Source organism: Stegodyphus dumicola, chromosome 7 (genome assembly GCF_044657685.1).
Source record: "Stegodyphus dumicola isolate Sdum_Otavi_A_Nest chromosome 7, ASM4465768v1".
Taxonomy (NCBI): Eukaryota; Metazoa; Arthropoda; class Arachnida; order Araneae; family Eresidae; genus Stegodyphus; species Stegodyphus dumicola.
Window position 1 is genome coordinate 139,417,888 of NC_140774.1, and position 14,891 is coordinate 139,432,778.

The following is a 14,891-nucleotide window of genomic DNA, read 5'->3' on the forward strand; positions in this document are numbered from 1 at the left end:
TTCAAATGCTAGAGGTTTTTCGTTTTTGAACTCGCTTGGAATAACATTTGTTCAAAATTGACATATTTGTTCAAAATTGACATATTCTCCCTTTACCCTAAATCTCCCTTTCATAAAAATCTGAGAAAATCTCGTTAGAAGCAAAGAGTTCCACATTTTTTACCTTTACATTCTATCCATGTTCACATAGTGATAAATTATGTGCATCATCCACGTCTATCAAACTCTCTCAGAAACAAAATTGCCAAGTCAACCAACTTCTTGCAATATGCATTTATGGTTTCGGTTACAATGATTTAAATCCATATATAATATAATAAATTTTCAGTTACAATGATTTAAATCCATATATAATATAATAAATTTTCAGTTTAATTATATATAGAAATTATAGTAGCTAATTGTATTGTAGTTACTTTAGATATATGAGCCTAAAATGCGAGTTAAAGTTTTTTTTGTTTCTTTTCTTTTCTTTTCTTTTTTTTTTTTTTTCAGAAAGCTCACAAGCTTCAAGCAATTTTGAAGAAAGTCGTATACCTTCTTCTCAAGTACATTCAACAGAGATCAAAGAAAAGGAAAAAATTCCTTTGATAATGGCAGAGAGAAATGAAGTTCTCACAAATCAAGAAATTCCTAAGGATATTATAGACACTGAGGAGAACAATATAAATAACATGGTAGATGCAAATTTAGATGGTGTGATGAGAGATATCAGCGGAGGTTTCAATGACTACGTTTTAGATGAAATGGCTCATGAAAATGGAGTTATTAAAATACGTATCATGCAGAGTCTTGAGGTAAGATTTATCATTTTATTGTGCTTTTACATATAACCTTTTTCAAACATCGGTTTATGAACAGATTTCAAAGGACTTTTTAGAACCTCTGTGTTTAGATACGCAAGAGGCTTCTGAGTGAATAAAAACAAAATCTGGATCTTCAGTTTCCACACTTTAGTGTGCAGTTTACAGAGCTCATGTCAAAGCTTATCAAACTTAACCAATAAGTTATAACTACTATAAACGAATTTTATCATTTGAACAATATGTCATGCTATAAGTAAGATTAAAATAGTTTTTAACTATCATTAAAGTACAGTATTTGTGCAATAATTTTAGTATGGTTACAGGAACTGAACACAAAACTTCTCCTTCTGCAGACGGTTGCAGGGTCTCTGTTGTTAAAATAGTCATCTACTTTTCCTTTTTCATAGTCTTACTAAATGCTAGCTGCTTATACATATTGCGAGCAGACGCGAAAGTTCCGGTATAAAAATCTGTTGTGATTTTTCGTAGTCTCATGCAATTTGAACTGGAATCGATCCGGAAGTTGAACATGACCCATAAGTTTTCGAAATGGACAGTTTTGTTATTTTCAAAAATCGTTTGGAAGAGAGGCGCGCGGGAGATGGACATTTTCTGAACATTTTAGTCACTTTTTATACTTATCATGTGAATAAATCTCTTTTTATGTATAGAAGCAGAGATTATTACGCAGCTATATGACATCTATATCGGTTGCAATACGATTTACGCTACACTAATTCGTGTCATAGTGTTAACTTAAGTAAATTAAGGATGAGGAAAATTTTAGAAAATAATAACATTAAGAGAGGGTAAACACTGATTTCATCACAAAAGGGAAAAGACCAGGATGGACGTGTTTCCAGAGAAGCAAAAAAACGTGTGAAAGTTGTTAGTCGTTAGAGAATGTTGTAAGAATTTGGCTGTGACAAGAAGACTAAGGATGTTGCCACTTTTCATATATATAAAACGAGTCCATACACTTGGTTAAAGAAATGCTCCCTTATAGTTCCCCAATAAATTGGTGTCTCTTAGAGGTGTCGTCTCATTGCCTCAGAGAAATCCTTTCACCAATCATCTTTTTTAATAGGTCACTCATAAAATATTCGTGTATCTAAGAGTAAACAGATAACAATGATACAATTGGAGCAAAACGTTCGGGATGAAATACCGCAATTTTTATGCAATGCAATAGGCGCGCCATGTATCAGTAGCTTTTCAAAATCTATATTCTCAATTGCAAGGTGACCAAAGGCATGACAGCGAACATCTTGACACTATTAATTTTAAGAAGTAAAATAAAGAATATGCTTGTTCTGCTAAATAGAAGTTCGATAAGTTAACTTAATCACATTTCTTCTTTTGACTTCCAAAAGAGCAAAAACCGATGACCCACCTCATATTAGAATTTGTATTTAAATTCAGCAATACCCTCTTATAAACGTGCAATATGCTACAAGCAGACAAACTGGCCAAACAAACAGCATTAATTTCCCATTCTTCGCATATCAGCACATGACGATCAATATCACACTTCCAATATATTTTACTGAAATTCAATAACTGAACCTAGAAACAAAAATGAGAGCAAGCAAATTAGGTACAAGAAATCAGAATAAGCAGATTAGGTATAAGAACGAGAAAAGGATGATGACAGGACTGAATGTAAGTAGCATGAAAATGACAGTTCTGCGACAGGTGGATCAGTGGATCAGGGGGCGTGGTCAATGACATCACAGAGGGCGGGGCCAAAGGCAACGTCATCACACTAGGAGGCGTGGTTTCGAGTGGAGTTGAGTTGTTGGTAGACTGCTGATTGAGTTGTAGACCTCCTGCTTTTCATTTAAAGTTAGTTTTTTTTAATTTGGCAACGGAGTCATGGCGTCCTCTAGGGACGAAAAAAGAAAATAATGTATTTAGGAATTGCTTATGGCGTCCTCTAGGGACGAAAAAGTGAATTATATGTTTTAGAAATATATTTTTTAAGTCTGGTGTTAAAATTATTCAATGCGCGACTCTGAAAACAATGTAAAAGAAACAAATATAAAAAAGACTTTCCTTTAATGATAGTTCATCATGTCATGAAAATGAAATTACAAGATAATTTGTTTTTATTACTCAATTTTATTCTGATACTTTTATCCTTTCTAGTTTTAAATGAAACTTTAACTTATTTCTTAGGTTTTCTGTTCATAATAACATATTCATTTACTGTCATATTTTTTTAATACTTAACACGTTTCTAATTTGTAATATTTATTTAATTTCCACATACTATTTTTTTTTCATACCTTTCATAAATTTCAGCATACCCTGATTTTTAACTTATATGTTATATTTCACAAACGTTCCCGCACATGCTGTTTATTTGTTACATTACTTAATTTTAGATGCAATTTAACACTTTTTTTAACGTTATAATGTTCAATATATTCTGAATTTTAACTTCATTTACTTTTTTTAAACCACTCTAGTATTCTATACACACTTTAACTTAGTGGTATGAAATTATATTTAAAAAGAAACGTTTATTTTTCGTGATCTTAGTTCTTTTACTAAATTTTCTACAGAATTTCTAATTTCTTTCACGTGTTTAACAATATCTTCCTTACATTACCGAATATTTTAAAAAAAAAACTTAAGTCTATAACTGTTAATTGCTTTTCTTACGTTCATGATTTCCCTTCTGTGTTTATATTTCTTAATTCTAGCTTAACTTATTTATTATAATGTTTTTATTTCTGTCTCATCACTCGTAATTCTAACATTTTATCCCTTTTTATTCATTTTAACGATATGGATTGTTTTCATTTACTCCATATTCAAATATTTCCTTACAATTTTTATAATACTTGTTTTATTCCTCGATCATAATAGATCATCTACAGGTTTTACTCAGAAATTTCCATTCACAACTTTACAGTTTAATACCATTTATATCTAAATGTATTTCTTTCTCATATAGTTTTATGGTCTTCAAAGTTTCTAACATCATATTTAGTTTTAAATCCCGATTACCTTTAAGTGTGTTGATAATTTTCATTTCTAATTTTACAACCACGTTCAGTGTTTCATCCACACACACCAAAATATTTCTTACATTTTCTGATATTTAGTCTATGTCATATTTCGGTACTTCAAATGAATTTACACTGCTCACACTATTATTTTTTCATGTTTTAGAGACACTAACTATACTAATTTTACTATTTTTCCTGCACTAATTGCATCTATGTCAGCACTCATGCTAAACTAGCAATTGTTTTGCATCACATGCATAAAGAAATTCTTAAAACCAACTTTTTCAATATCGTACTCAAATTACTGTTTTCCAGATGGGAATTACCAGTATTCTTTGGTTTTACTCTGTTACATCTTTTTAAATTTTAACATCTTACTTTTAATTCTAACATACATCTTTTAAACAGTTTTTTCTTTTAATGATAGCCTTACCTTATTTGTTCAAATTAATTCTTTCATTCACCTTCTTTACTACCTTTCAGTACCTTCATAAATATATTTCATTCACTATGCAAACGCAATGTCTTTCACTGACATTCTGTTTAATAATACCACAAGTTTCCTTAATTGACAAAAAGCGAATTATTTCTCATTTCAAAATAGAACTACTATATTTTTGCACAAACATTACCTTTATCCATTCAAGCCACCCCTTAACCTGTAACTGACGTAGCGATAGGAAAGGAGATTCTTATCATATGCTCTTTCGACATTTGAGGTTTCTAGAACTTCTTTGACAAGTATATCAATACCATCAGAAAATATACTTAACACTTTTACCCAGTTTAAAGGCAACATACTGTTATAAGAATGGTTTTAGTTAAATTTATAACACAAATAAACGCATTTTGTGCTAAATAGGCATAAACATTTAGATTCAGAATATTTCTTTTTAATCCGATGTAAGACTTGAATTTCATTCATGATACGGATTGTCTCTTGATTTTCTTTTTGTTTACCTTACACTAATAGAAAATTTTTATTTTACAAGTTCAGCTTTTAATGAAATAGAAATAAAAACTACGATACACCTGCTGTTTTTAAGAAAAGGAACTTTGATATATTTCTGGAAATGTAAATGCTTTTAGAGTTTTCTTTCAATAACGTTGATTTTCATTACTTTACTAACTTCAATAATTCTCTTATTAGCTAATATGAATGAAAGAAGATTGTCAAAAATGTGACACAGTATAATTCTTACGAACATATGTACCTTTACCAGCATACAGATATTACCGATTGAAATGAAGAAAGATACAGATATTTTACTCCAATCTACATTAAATTAAAAAAAAATATTTAAACTTTCATACATTCCAAAGAATAAACGAAAACTCAATAGATATTGTCATGTTTGTATATATGAGATAAAAATTTTATGAATGGTATCTAAAGTAATGCTTAGAACTTCATAAAAGCGAACATTCACTATGTTAATACACATATCATCACTTATTTACATTAATCAATGTAATATTAATCATTACAAGTACTATATGCATATATATTTAAAGTTTAATTGTCTTACAATTGAATAATTAACTATTGAGAGAAAGAGGTTCATATCTTACACTATTTAATTCACATGGAACAAATTTTTCCATCAACCACATTGAACCACGTTTATTCAATTCGCCAAAGCTCTTTTATTTCTGCATTTTCACACTCACGACACATTTTAAATGTAACTATTGATTACCATTTCAAACACCGATATCATAACTCAGTGTAAAACTACATCATAACTCATTTTTTCCCTACTAACTACAATTTTATATATTCAAGAAGTACATCTAAGACATGATCATTTTCTATGTTCTAGCAAATCGATTCAATTGCGAACATACTATTAAGACTTGCGATTTTAGAAGACTTGCATGTATTAACGATGTCAACGTTTCTTCGTTTTTATAAGATTCACATCAAATCATGTCGCATTCGAATGTGGTGTAAGAGATCACTTTTTCTTTTAAACACTTGTAAACAATGGATACAATTTATAAGAAGAGAAGTATCATGCTGTTTCAAAACATCATCATCAGCATATTTCTGTTTCTTTTGACACCAGCAAAATTTAAAAATAAAAAAATAAAAAAATAAAAAAAAAAAAAATAAAAGGTTCGTGAGATTTTCTTCAAATTCTGTTTTACTTGAAAAAATGTCCGAACATTCAATATGATGTAAAGATTCATATTGTTTTAAATTCTTATGCTCACTAAATATTTTTTATCACGATTTACTCTTAAAAGTAACTTTATAAGTTTTCATATCCTTTTTACATGAAAAGAACTTGTGATTATTCACTACAAAATTCTAAGACGAGAAGCTTCGCGACTTTTCAAACTACAAACTTAAATTTCTTAGAACATACACTACATCTGATGTTTCTTTCATGAGATTTCAAATATCTCTTCAGATTACTCGTATTCAAGAAACCTTACAAATATATCACATAAGTTCAGCGAATAATCGCTTCATAAACTCTTAAATTTTCAACACGAGTGAATCACTTGAAGCATATACTGCACTGTAAACATACAATACTTAAAAAAATTGTTATAAAAAATAAAAATACATTCATTTCACCAAGAAGCTTTTCTATTTAAATACATTTATTTATTTCCAAAGAACAAGTTTCTGTATTTTACATAAAATATACTTAGAATTTTCTTTCATTAGTTAGTATCAAATTAACAACAATATCCATTTACTGATATTTGATATACATGTTTGCTTTAAAATTAAAACTAAAATTTCAATATATTTCTATTAAAAAAACATAATGAAAAAAAAATACTCATAACATCAACCAAAGACAGAAATTTAAATAGAATAGCTGTACTTATATTAGTGCATTTTTATAATCTTCATAACATTTCGATTCAAAAAACCTATTACAAAATAAATGAAACATTTTTTTCTGCCTTAAAGAATCTCCTATATTTTAAAATTAATACATAAAAATATATCTTCACCAATATATTTAATTCTGTCCTCAACACTTATTATAATGCAATCATGTCTTGTTTGTGAAGGATGATTTACAATGCAACCTTCGCATTTATATAGCTTTTTTATCACTGAATTTAATTCAGTTTTGATAGAGTTTATGAGTTCTTTAAAAAGTTCATCATCATCACTTACCATATCCGAACAATTGTTTTTACATTTCATTTGCAACGGTAAAATAATTTCAAAAATACTTTTATATAAAGTATTAGATACATCAGGAATAATTTCTTTCAATTTTTTTAAAATATCACAGTTTACTTTTAGTATGTAGGTTTTAGTTTAAAAGAATTTTCATCTTGTTTAAAAACTTGTTGAAAAATACACTCACCTTCTTTGTTGAAAACTACCAACTCATTATTGCAAATGATGCTGGCACTCATATAGACAAGATTAAATTCATATATTTTTGAGGAAAATTCTTGCCATGTTGCAGGAGTTATAACAAGACCGCGTGTAGTAGGGTATAATATTTTATTTTGTTCCACACATTCACGTAGATGAATGTTCATTCTGTTTTCAAACTGATTTATGGACACAAAATATCCCCAACCAAGAGTCCACTGTGCAATCAACTTCGAACTTTCTTTTTTCTGTTCTCGATTATTCGGCATGAAGATATTTTCAGGAACAGACTTCATATAGTGGGCAAACCAGTCATCCTCTGGAAGTTCATCCTCATTATCTTCCAATCGTCGTTTTTTAATTTTCGAAATTGTTATGTTTCGGAATGTGATACTAACTCTAGGATCTTTAACGTCAGGTTGAGAGGGTATTCCGTGCATCCAAAATTGATTCGTTGGGTGTTTCATTACAAGGAAAGTTCCATGAGTTAAGTCCACGCTTCGAGATGTGAAATTTCGCCTGGTAAATACCATTTGACGTTTTGCACCTAAACTGATGATAGGTATATCACTTTCAGGTTCGAGACAAGTTTCATTGTCTTTATGCGTTGAAAGTTTCGCCACTCCGTCAGGATAATAGTTCAATAAAGCAAAATTATATTTTTTGCCAGTTATCGTTTCAACATAATCTTTTACATTTAGAAGAGTTTGAGTCCATGGTTCTGCACAAATGCTCGTTCCAGAGAATTCGTAACTAAGTCCTTCATCACCAAAACCGAGTACTTTTCTTCGTGGAACATACTGAGTCCCATTAATTTCAAAAATAATATTTTTAAAATTATAATTTGATAGTTCATCTAGCAAAATATCAGCTTCATTTCGTGAATAAAATTCTTCGTATAATTCCACATTTAACTCTGTATCACATATATTCCTCATATTCGCTTTTGAATCTAACGACAATTCTGAATGATATAGAAATACGTAGCATTCTTAAGTAGCAAAAATTATCTAAAACATACATTAACGAAATGATTTCATCAACACTTATCGTAATACATTCTTGTCATGTCTTGTTTGTGAAGCCAGTCCTTCCGGCGTCATATGTATAAAAATAATCATGATAGGATAGTGGGAAAGAGTTATAGTGTCCTAATGTTGTTATTCTGAACCTCGATATTACATATATGCATAAGGAGAATCTTAAAAGCATCATCCACTTATCATGATAGAGTAATGGAAAATTTCTAAAACTCTGATAATCATACGCGAAAGAATGTATTATCTTAAGGTTGTTGTTGCTATTCCAAATTTGACAGTACATACAGAAGTGAAGGAAGATCCTTGATAAGCGCTGTAGACTTCACGTTATCATGATAACGTGCAGCACTCATCAAGGGTCTTCCTTCACTTCTGTATGTATTGTCAAAGTAAAGTAATGAAAATCAACGTTCGAAGTTGATTGCACAGTGGACTCTTGGTTGGGGATATTTTGTGTCCATAAATCAGTTTGAAAACAGAATGAACATTCATCTACGTGAATGTGTGGAACAAAATAAAATATTATACCCTACTACACGCGGTCTTGTTATAACTCCTGCAACATGGCAAGAATTTTCCTCAAAAATATATGAATTTAATCTTGTCTATATGAGTGCCAGCATCATTTGCAATAATGAGTTGGTAGTTTTCAACAAAGAAGGTGAGTGTATTTTTCAACAAGTTTTTAAACAAGATGAAAATTCTTTTAAACTAAAACCTACATACTAAAAGTAAACTGTGATATTTTAAAAAAATTGAAAGAAATTATTCCTGATGTATCTAATACTTTATATAAAAGTATTTTTGAAATTATTTTACCGTTGCAAATGAAATGTAAAAACAATTGTTCGGATATGGTAAGTGATGATGATGAACTTTTTAAAGAACTCATAAACTCTATCAAAACTGAATTAAATTCAGTGATAAAAAAGCTATATAAATGCGAAGGTTGCATTGTAAATCATCCTTCACAAACAAGACATGATTGCATTATAATAAGTGTTGAGGACAGAATTAAATATATTGGTGAAGATATATTTTTATGTATTAATTTTAAAATATAGGAGATTCTTTAAGGCAGAAAAAAAAGGTTTCATTTATTTTGTAATAGGTTTTTTGAATCGAAATGTTATGAAGATTATAAAAATGCACTAATATAAGTACAGCTATTCTATTTAAATTTCTGTCTTTGGTTGATGTTATGAGTATTTTTTTTTCATTATGTTTTTTTAATAGAAATATATTGAAATTTTAGTTTTAATTTTAAAGCAAACATGTATATCAAATATCAGTAAATGGATATTGTTGTTAATTTGATACTAACTAATGAAAGAAAATTCTAAGTATATTTTATGTAAAATACAGAAACTTGTTCTTTGGAAATAAATAAATGTATTTAAATAGAAAAGCTTCTTGGTGAAATGAATGTATTTTTATTTTTTATAACAATTTTTTTAAGTATTGTATGTTTACAGTGCAGTATATGCTTCAAGTGATTCACTCGTGTTGAAAATTTAAGAGTTTATGAAGCGATTATTCGCTGAACTTATGTGATATATTTGTAAGGTTTCTTGAATACGAGTAATCTGAAGAGATATTTGAAATCTCATGAAAGAAACATCAGATGTAGTGTATGTTCTAAGAAATTTAAGTTTGTAGTTTGAAAAGTCGCGAAGCTTCTCGTCTTAGAATTTTGTAGTGAATAATCACAAGTTCTTTTCATGTAAAAAGGATATGAAAACTTATAAAGTTACTTTTAAGAGTAAATCGTGATAAAAAATATTTAGTGAGCATAAGAATTTAAAACAATATGAATCTTTACATCATATTGAATGTTCGGACATTTTTTCAAGTAAAACAGAATTTGAAGAAAATCTCACGAACCTTTTATTTTTTTTTTTTTTTATTTTTTTATTTTTTTATTTTTAAATTTTGCTGGTGTCAAAAGAAACAGAAATATGCTGATGATGATGTTTTGAAACAGCATGATACTTCTCTTCTTATAAATTGTATCCATTGTTTACAAGTGTTTAAAAGAAAAAGTGATCTCTTACACCACATTCGAATGCGACATGATTTGATGTGAATCTTATAAAAACGAAGAAACGTTGACATCGTTAATACATGCAAGTCTTCTAAAATCGCAAGTCTTAATAGTATGTTCGCAATTGAATCGATTTGCTAGAACATAGAAAATGATCATGTCTTAGATGTACTTCTTGAATATATAAAATTGTAGTTAGTAGGGAAAAAATGAGTTATGATGTAGTTTTACACTGAGTTATGATATCGGTGTTTGAAATGGTAATCAATAGTTACATTTAAAATGTGTCGTGAGTGTGAAAATGCAGAAATAAAAGAGCTTTGGCGAATTGAATAAACGTGGTTCAATGTGGTTGATGGAAAAATTTGTTCCATGTGAATTAAATAGTGTAAGATATGAACCTCTTTCTCTCAATAGTTAATTATTCAATTGTAAGACAATTAAACTTTAAATATATATGCATATAGTACTTGTAATGATTAATATTACATTGATTAATGTAAATAAGTGATGATATGTGTATTAACATAGTGAATGTTCGCTTTTATGAAGTTCTAAGCATTACTTTAGATACCATTCATAAAATTTTTATCTCATATATACAAACATGACAATATCTATTGAGTTTTCGTTTATTCTTTGGAATGTATGAAAGTTTAAATATTTTTTTTTTTAATTTAATGTAGATTGGAGTAAAATATCTGTATCTTTCTTCATTTCAATCGGTAATATCTGTATGCTGGTAAAGGTACATATGTTCGTAAGAATTATACTGTGTCACATTTTTGACAATCTTCTTTCATTCATATTAGCTAATAAGAGAATTATTGAAGTTAGTAAAGTAATGAAAATCAACGTTATTGAAAGAAAACTCTAAAAGCATTTACATTTCCAGAAATATATCAAAGTTCCTTTTCTTAAAAACAGCAGGTGTATCGTAGTTTTTATTTTTATTTCATTAAAAGCTGAACTTGTAAAATAAAAATTTTCTATTAGTGTAAGGTAAACAAAAAGAAAATCAAGAGACAATCCGTATCATGAATGAAATTCAAGTCTTACATCGGATTAAAAAGAAATATTCTGAATCTAAATGTTTATGCCTATTTAGCACAAAATGCGTTTATTTGTGTTATAAATTTAACTAAAACCATTCTTATAACAGTATGTTGCCTTTAAACTGGGTAAAAGTGTTAAGTATATTTTCTGATGGTATTGATATACTTGTCAAAGAAGTTCTAGAAACCTCAAATGTCGAAAGAGCATATGATAAGAATCTCCTTTCCTATCGCTACGTCAGTTACAGGTTAAGGGGTGGCTTGAATGGATAAAGGTAATGTTTGTGCAAAAATATAGTAGTTCTATTTTGAAATGAGAAATAATTCGCTTTTTGTCAATTAAGGAAACTTGTGGTATTATTAAACAGAATGTCAGTGAAAGACATTGCGTTTGCATAGTGAATGAAATATATTTATGAAGGTACTGAAAGGTAGTAAAGAAGGTGAATGAAAGAATTAATTTGAACAAATAAGGTAAGGCTATCATTAAAAGAAAAAACTGTTTAAAAGATGTATGTTAGAATTAAAAGTAAGATGTTAAAATTTAAAAAGATGTAACAGAGTAAAACCAAAGAATACTGGTAATTCCCATCTGGAAAACAGTAATTTGAGTACGATATTGAAAAAGTTGGTTTTAAGAATTTCTTTATGCATGTGATGCAAAACAATTGCTAGTTTAGCATGAGTGCTGACATAGATGCAATTAGTGCAGGAAAAATAGTAAAATTAGTATAGTTAGTGTCTCTAAAACATGAAAAAATAATAGTGTGAGCAGTGTAAATTCATTTGAAGTACCGAAATATGACATAGACTAAATATCAGAAAATGTAAGAAATATTTTGGTGTGTGTGGATGAAACACTGAACGTGGTTGTAAAATTAGAAATGAAAATTATCAACACACTTAAAGGTAATCGGGATTTAAAACTAAATATGATGTTAGAAACTTTGAAGACCATAAAACTATATGAGAAAGAAATACATTTAGATATAAATGGTATTAAACTGTAAAGTTGTGAATGGAAATTTCTGAGTAAAACCTGTAGATGATCTATTATGATCGAGGAATAAAACAAGTATTATAAAAATTGTAAGGAAATATTTGAATATGGAGTAAATGAAAACAATCCATATCGTTAAAATGAATAAAAAGGGATAAAATGTTAGAATTACGAGTGATGAGACAGAAATAAAAACATTATAATAAATAAGTTAAGCTAGAATTAAGAAATATAAACACAGAAGGGAAATCATGAACGTAAGAAAAGCAATTAACAGTTATAGACTTAAGTTTTTTTTTAAAAACATTCGGTAATGTAAGGAAGATATTGTTAAACACGTGAAAGAAATTAGAAATTCTGTAGAAAATTTAGTAAAAGAACTAAGATCACGAAAAATAAACGTTTCTTTTTAAATATAATTTCATACCACTAAGTTAAAGTGTGTATAGAATACTAGAGTGGTTTAAAAAAAGTAAATGAAGTTAAAATTCAGAATATATTGAACATTATAATGTTAAAAAAAGTGTTAAATTGCATCTAAAATTAAGTAATGTAACAAATAAACAGCATGTGCGGGAACGTTTGTGAAATATAACATATAAGTTAAAAATCAGGGTATGCTGAAATTTATGAAAGGTATGAAAAAAAAATAGTATGTGGAAATTAAATAAATATTACAAATTAGAAACGTGTTAAGTATTAAAAAAATATGACAGTAAATGAATGTTATTATGAACAGAAAACCTAAGAAATAAGTTAAAGTTTCATTTAAAACTAGAAAGGATAAAAGTATCAGAATAAAATTGAGTAATAAAAACAAATTATCTTGTAATTTCATTTTCATGACATGATGAACTATCATTAAAGGAAAGTCTTTTTTATATTTGTTTCTTTTACATTGTTTTCAGAGTCGCGCATTGAATAATTTTAACACCAGACTTAAAAAATATATTTCTAAAACATATAATTCACTTTTTCGTCCCTAGAGGACGCCATAAGCAATTCCTAAATACATTATTTTCTTTTTTCGTCCCTAGAGGACGCCATGACTCCGTTGCCAAATTAAAAAAAACTAACTTTAAATGAAAAGCAGGAGGTCTACAACTCAATCAGCAGTCTACCAACAACTCAACTCCACTCGAAACCACGCCTCCTAGTGTGATGACGTTGCCTTTGGCCCCGCCCTCTGTGATGTCATTGACCACGCCCCCCTGATCCACTGATCCACCTGTCGCAGAACTGTCATTTTCATGCTACTAATGTATGTGTGTTCTACACCTCAGAGATAAGGGATCTCCTGTAAATTTTTACCCAATGTTTATATAATAGGACACAATCTTATTCCTATAAACTCTTTCGCAAGATATATAATATTCAGCGATCACTGTGAATGTGATGAAGCGCGTATTAAAATCATTACTCATTCGACCACAGCTGACATCTGATATCCACCCCCAAAAATCAAATTCTGATCTTACAACATATCAAAAACATATTCTTATCAGATTATACCTCAGTAGCAAAATCATAAAGATACTGAAAAAATTTATGTCTCATAAAAACTTTCCAAGTACAATATACAGGAAAATTTACGCGTTACTCTCCTTATAAGATGCGTTACTCTGATAAGTAAGTAAATAAAAATCAGTGAGACATACTAGCAAACAGTTTAAACAGACAATGCGCATTCATTCAGTTTCTATAGATACGTTACTCTATGGAAACAAAACTGTTCGTAGCTATAAAAATAATTGTATGAGAAACACGCGAATTATTTAAGATTTAAAATCGGTCATAAAGGCAGTCAAAGATTTAGAATTTGATTAATGGCTATATTTTAAATAAAACTCTGTCGATTTCGAGGGCAATCATACAGACATCTCTGCTTTTCAGGAGAAAGAAATTTTTGCTTAAGTTTATTCTCCAAAAGTTCGTTAATATTCTGTTGCCCCACAAATAATTTTTATGGACAACCATATTTATATACATATTTATGGGTGCAAAACGACAACGAACATAGCTCCATCTTTCGAAGAAAATTATCCTTGAAAGATATGCAACTGTCAAATCATCAGCTCTGCACACTAAAAATCTTTTGTTCTGCTTCGGAAAAACAGTTTCTTTTCTTCGTTCCTTTTATATTGCTTTTTGAGTAATGAAATTTTATAACATATCACAACAGTAATAGAAATTCATTGGTAAAACAAAATGTAAGAAATATTAGAAAAAGCAATCTTTTTAGTTTATAAGTATGAAACTTTTAAAAAATTCTCCTTTATTTTTCTTTTGGCCTTTAATGCATATTTGTAAAAATACCATTTTCGACAATCAAAAACCATCTCCAAAGAGTGTGATTTGATGCCAATAATGGATAAGTATGACTTCACAACACACCCGTAAGATCTTCGAGCGATATGCTCTTTCAAACTTTCGTCAGATTGTTTGTCGCGAGATTCACGAGATATTTCATCGTGTCCAGGAATACGTAAGTACCCCATTTTTCAATTTTTATTTCATTAAACTTGCTAAATTAGATTTTAATTAATATCCCGAAATCTCTTTGAGCAATTTCAT

The 14,891-nt window shown here is 29.0% G+C and overlaps 1 protein-coding gene across 2 annotated transcripts in view; it reads left to right on the top strand.

Annotated features, from left to right (window-relative positions):
- Positions 1 to 14,891, top strand: part of LOC118187039 (zinc metalloproteinase nas-4-like) — a 68,758-nt gene that overhangs the window by 16,171 nt on the left and 37,696 nt on the right. For both annotated transcript variants that reach the window (XM_085820864.1, XM_035357223.2), the window contains exon 3: positions 496 to 797. In XM_085820864.1, the coding sequence (XP_085676990.1) occupies positions 496 to 797 (302 nt within the window). The remainder of the gene's footprint in view (positions 1 to 495; positions 798 to 14,891) is intronic.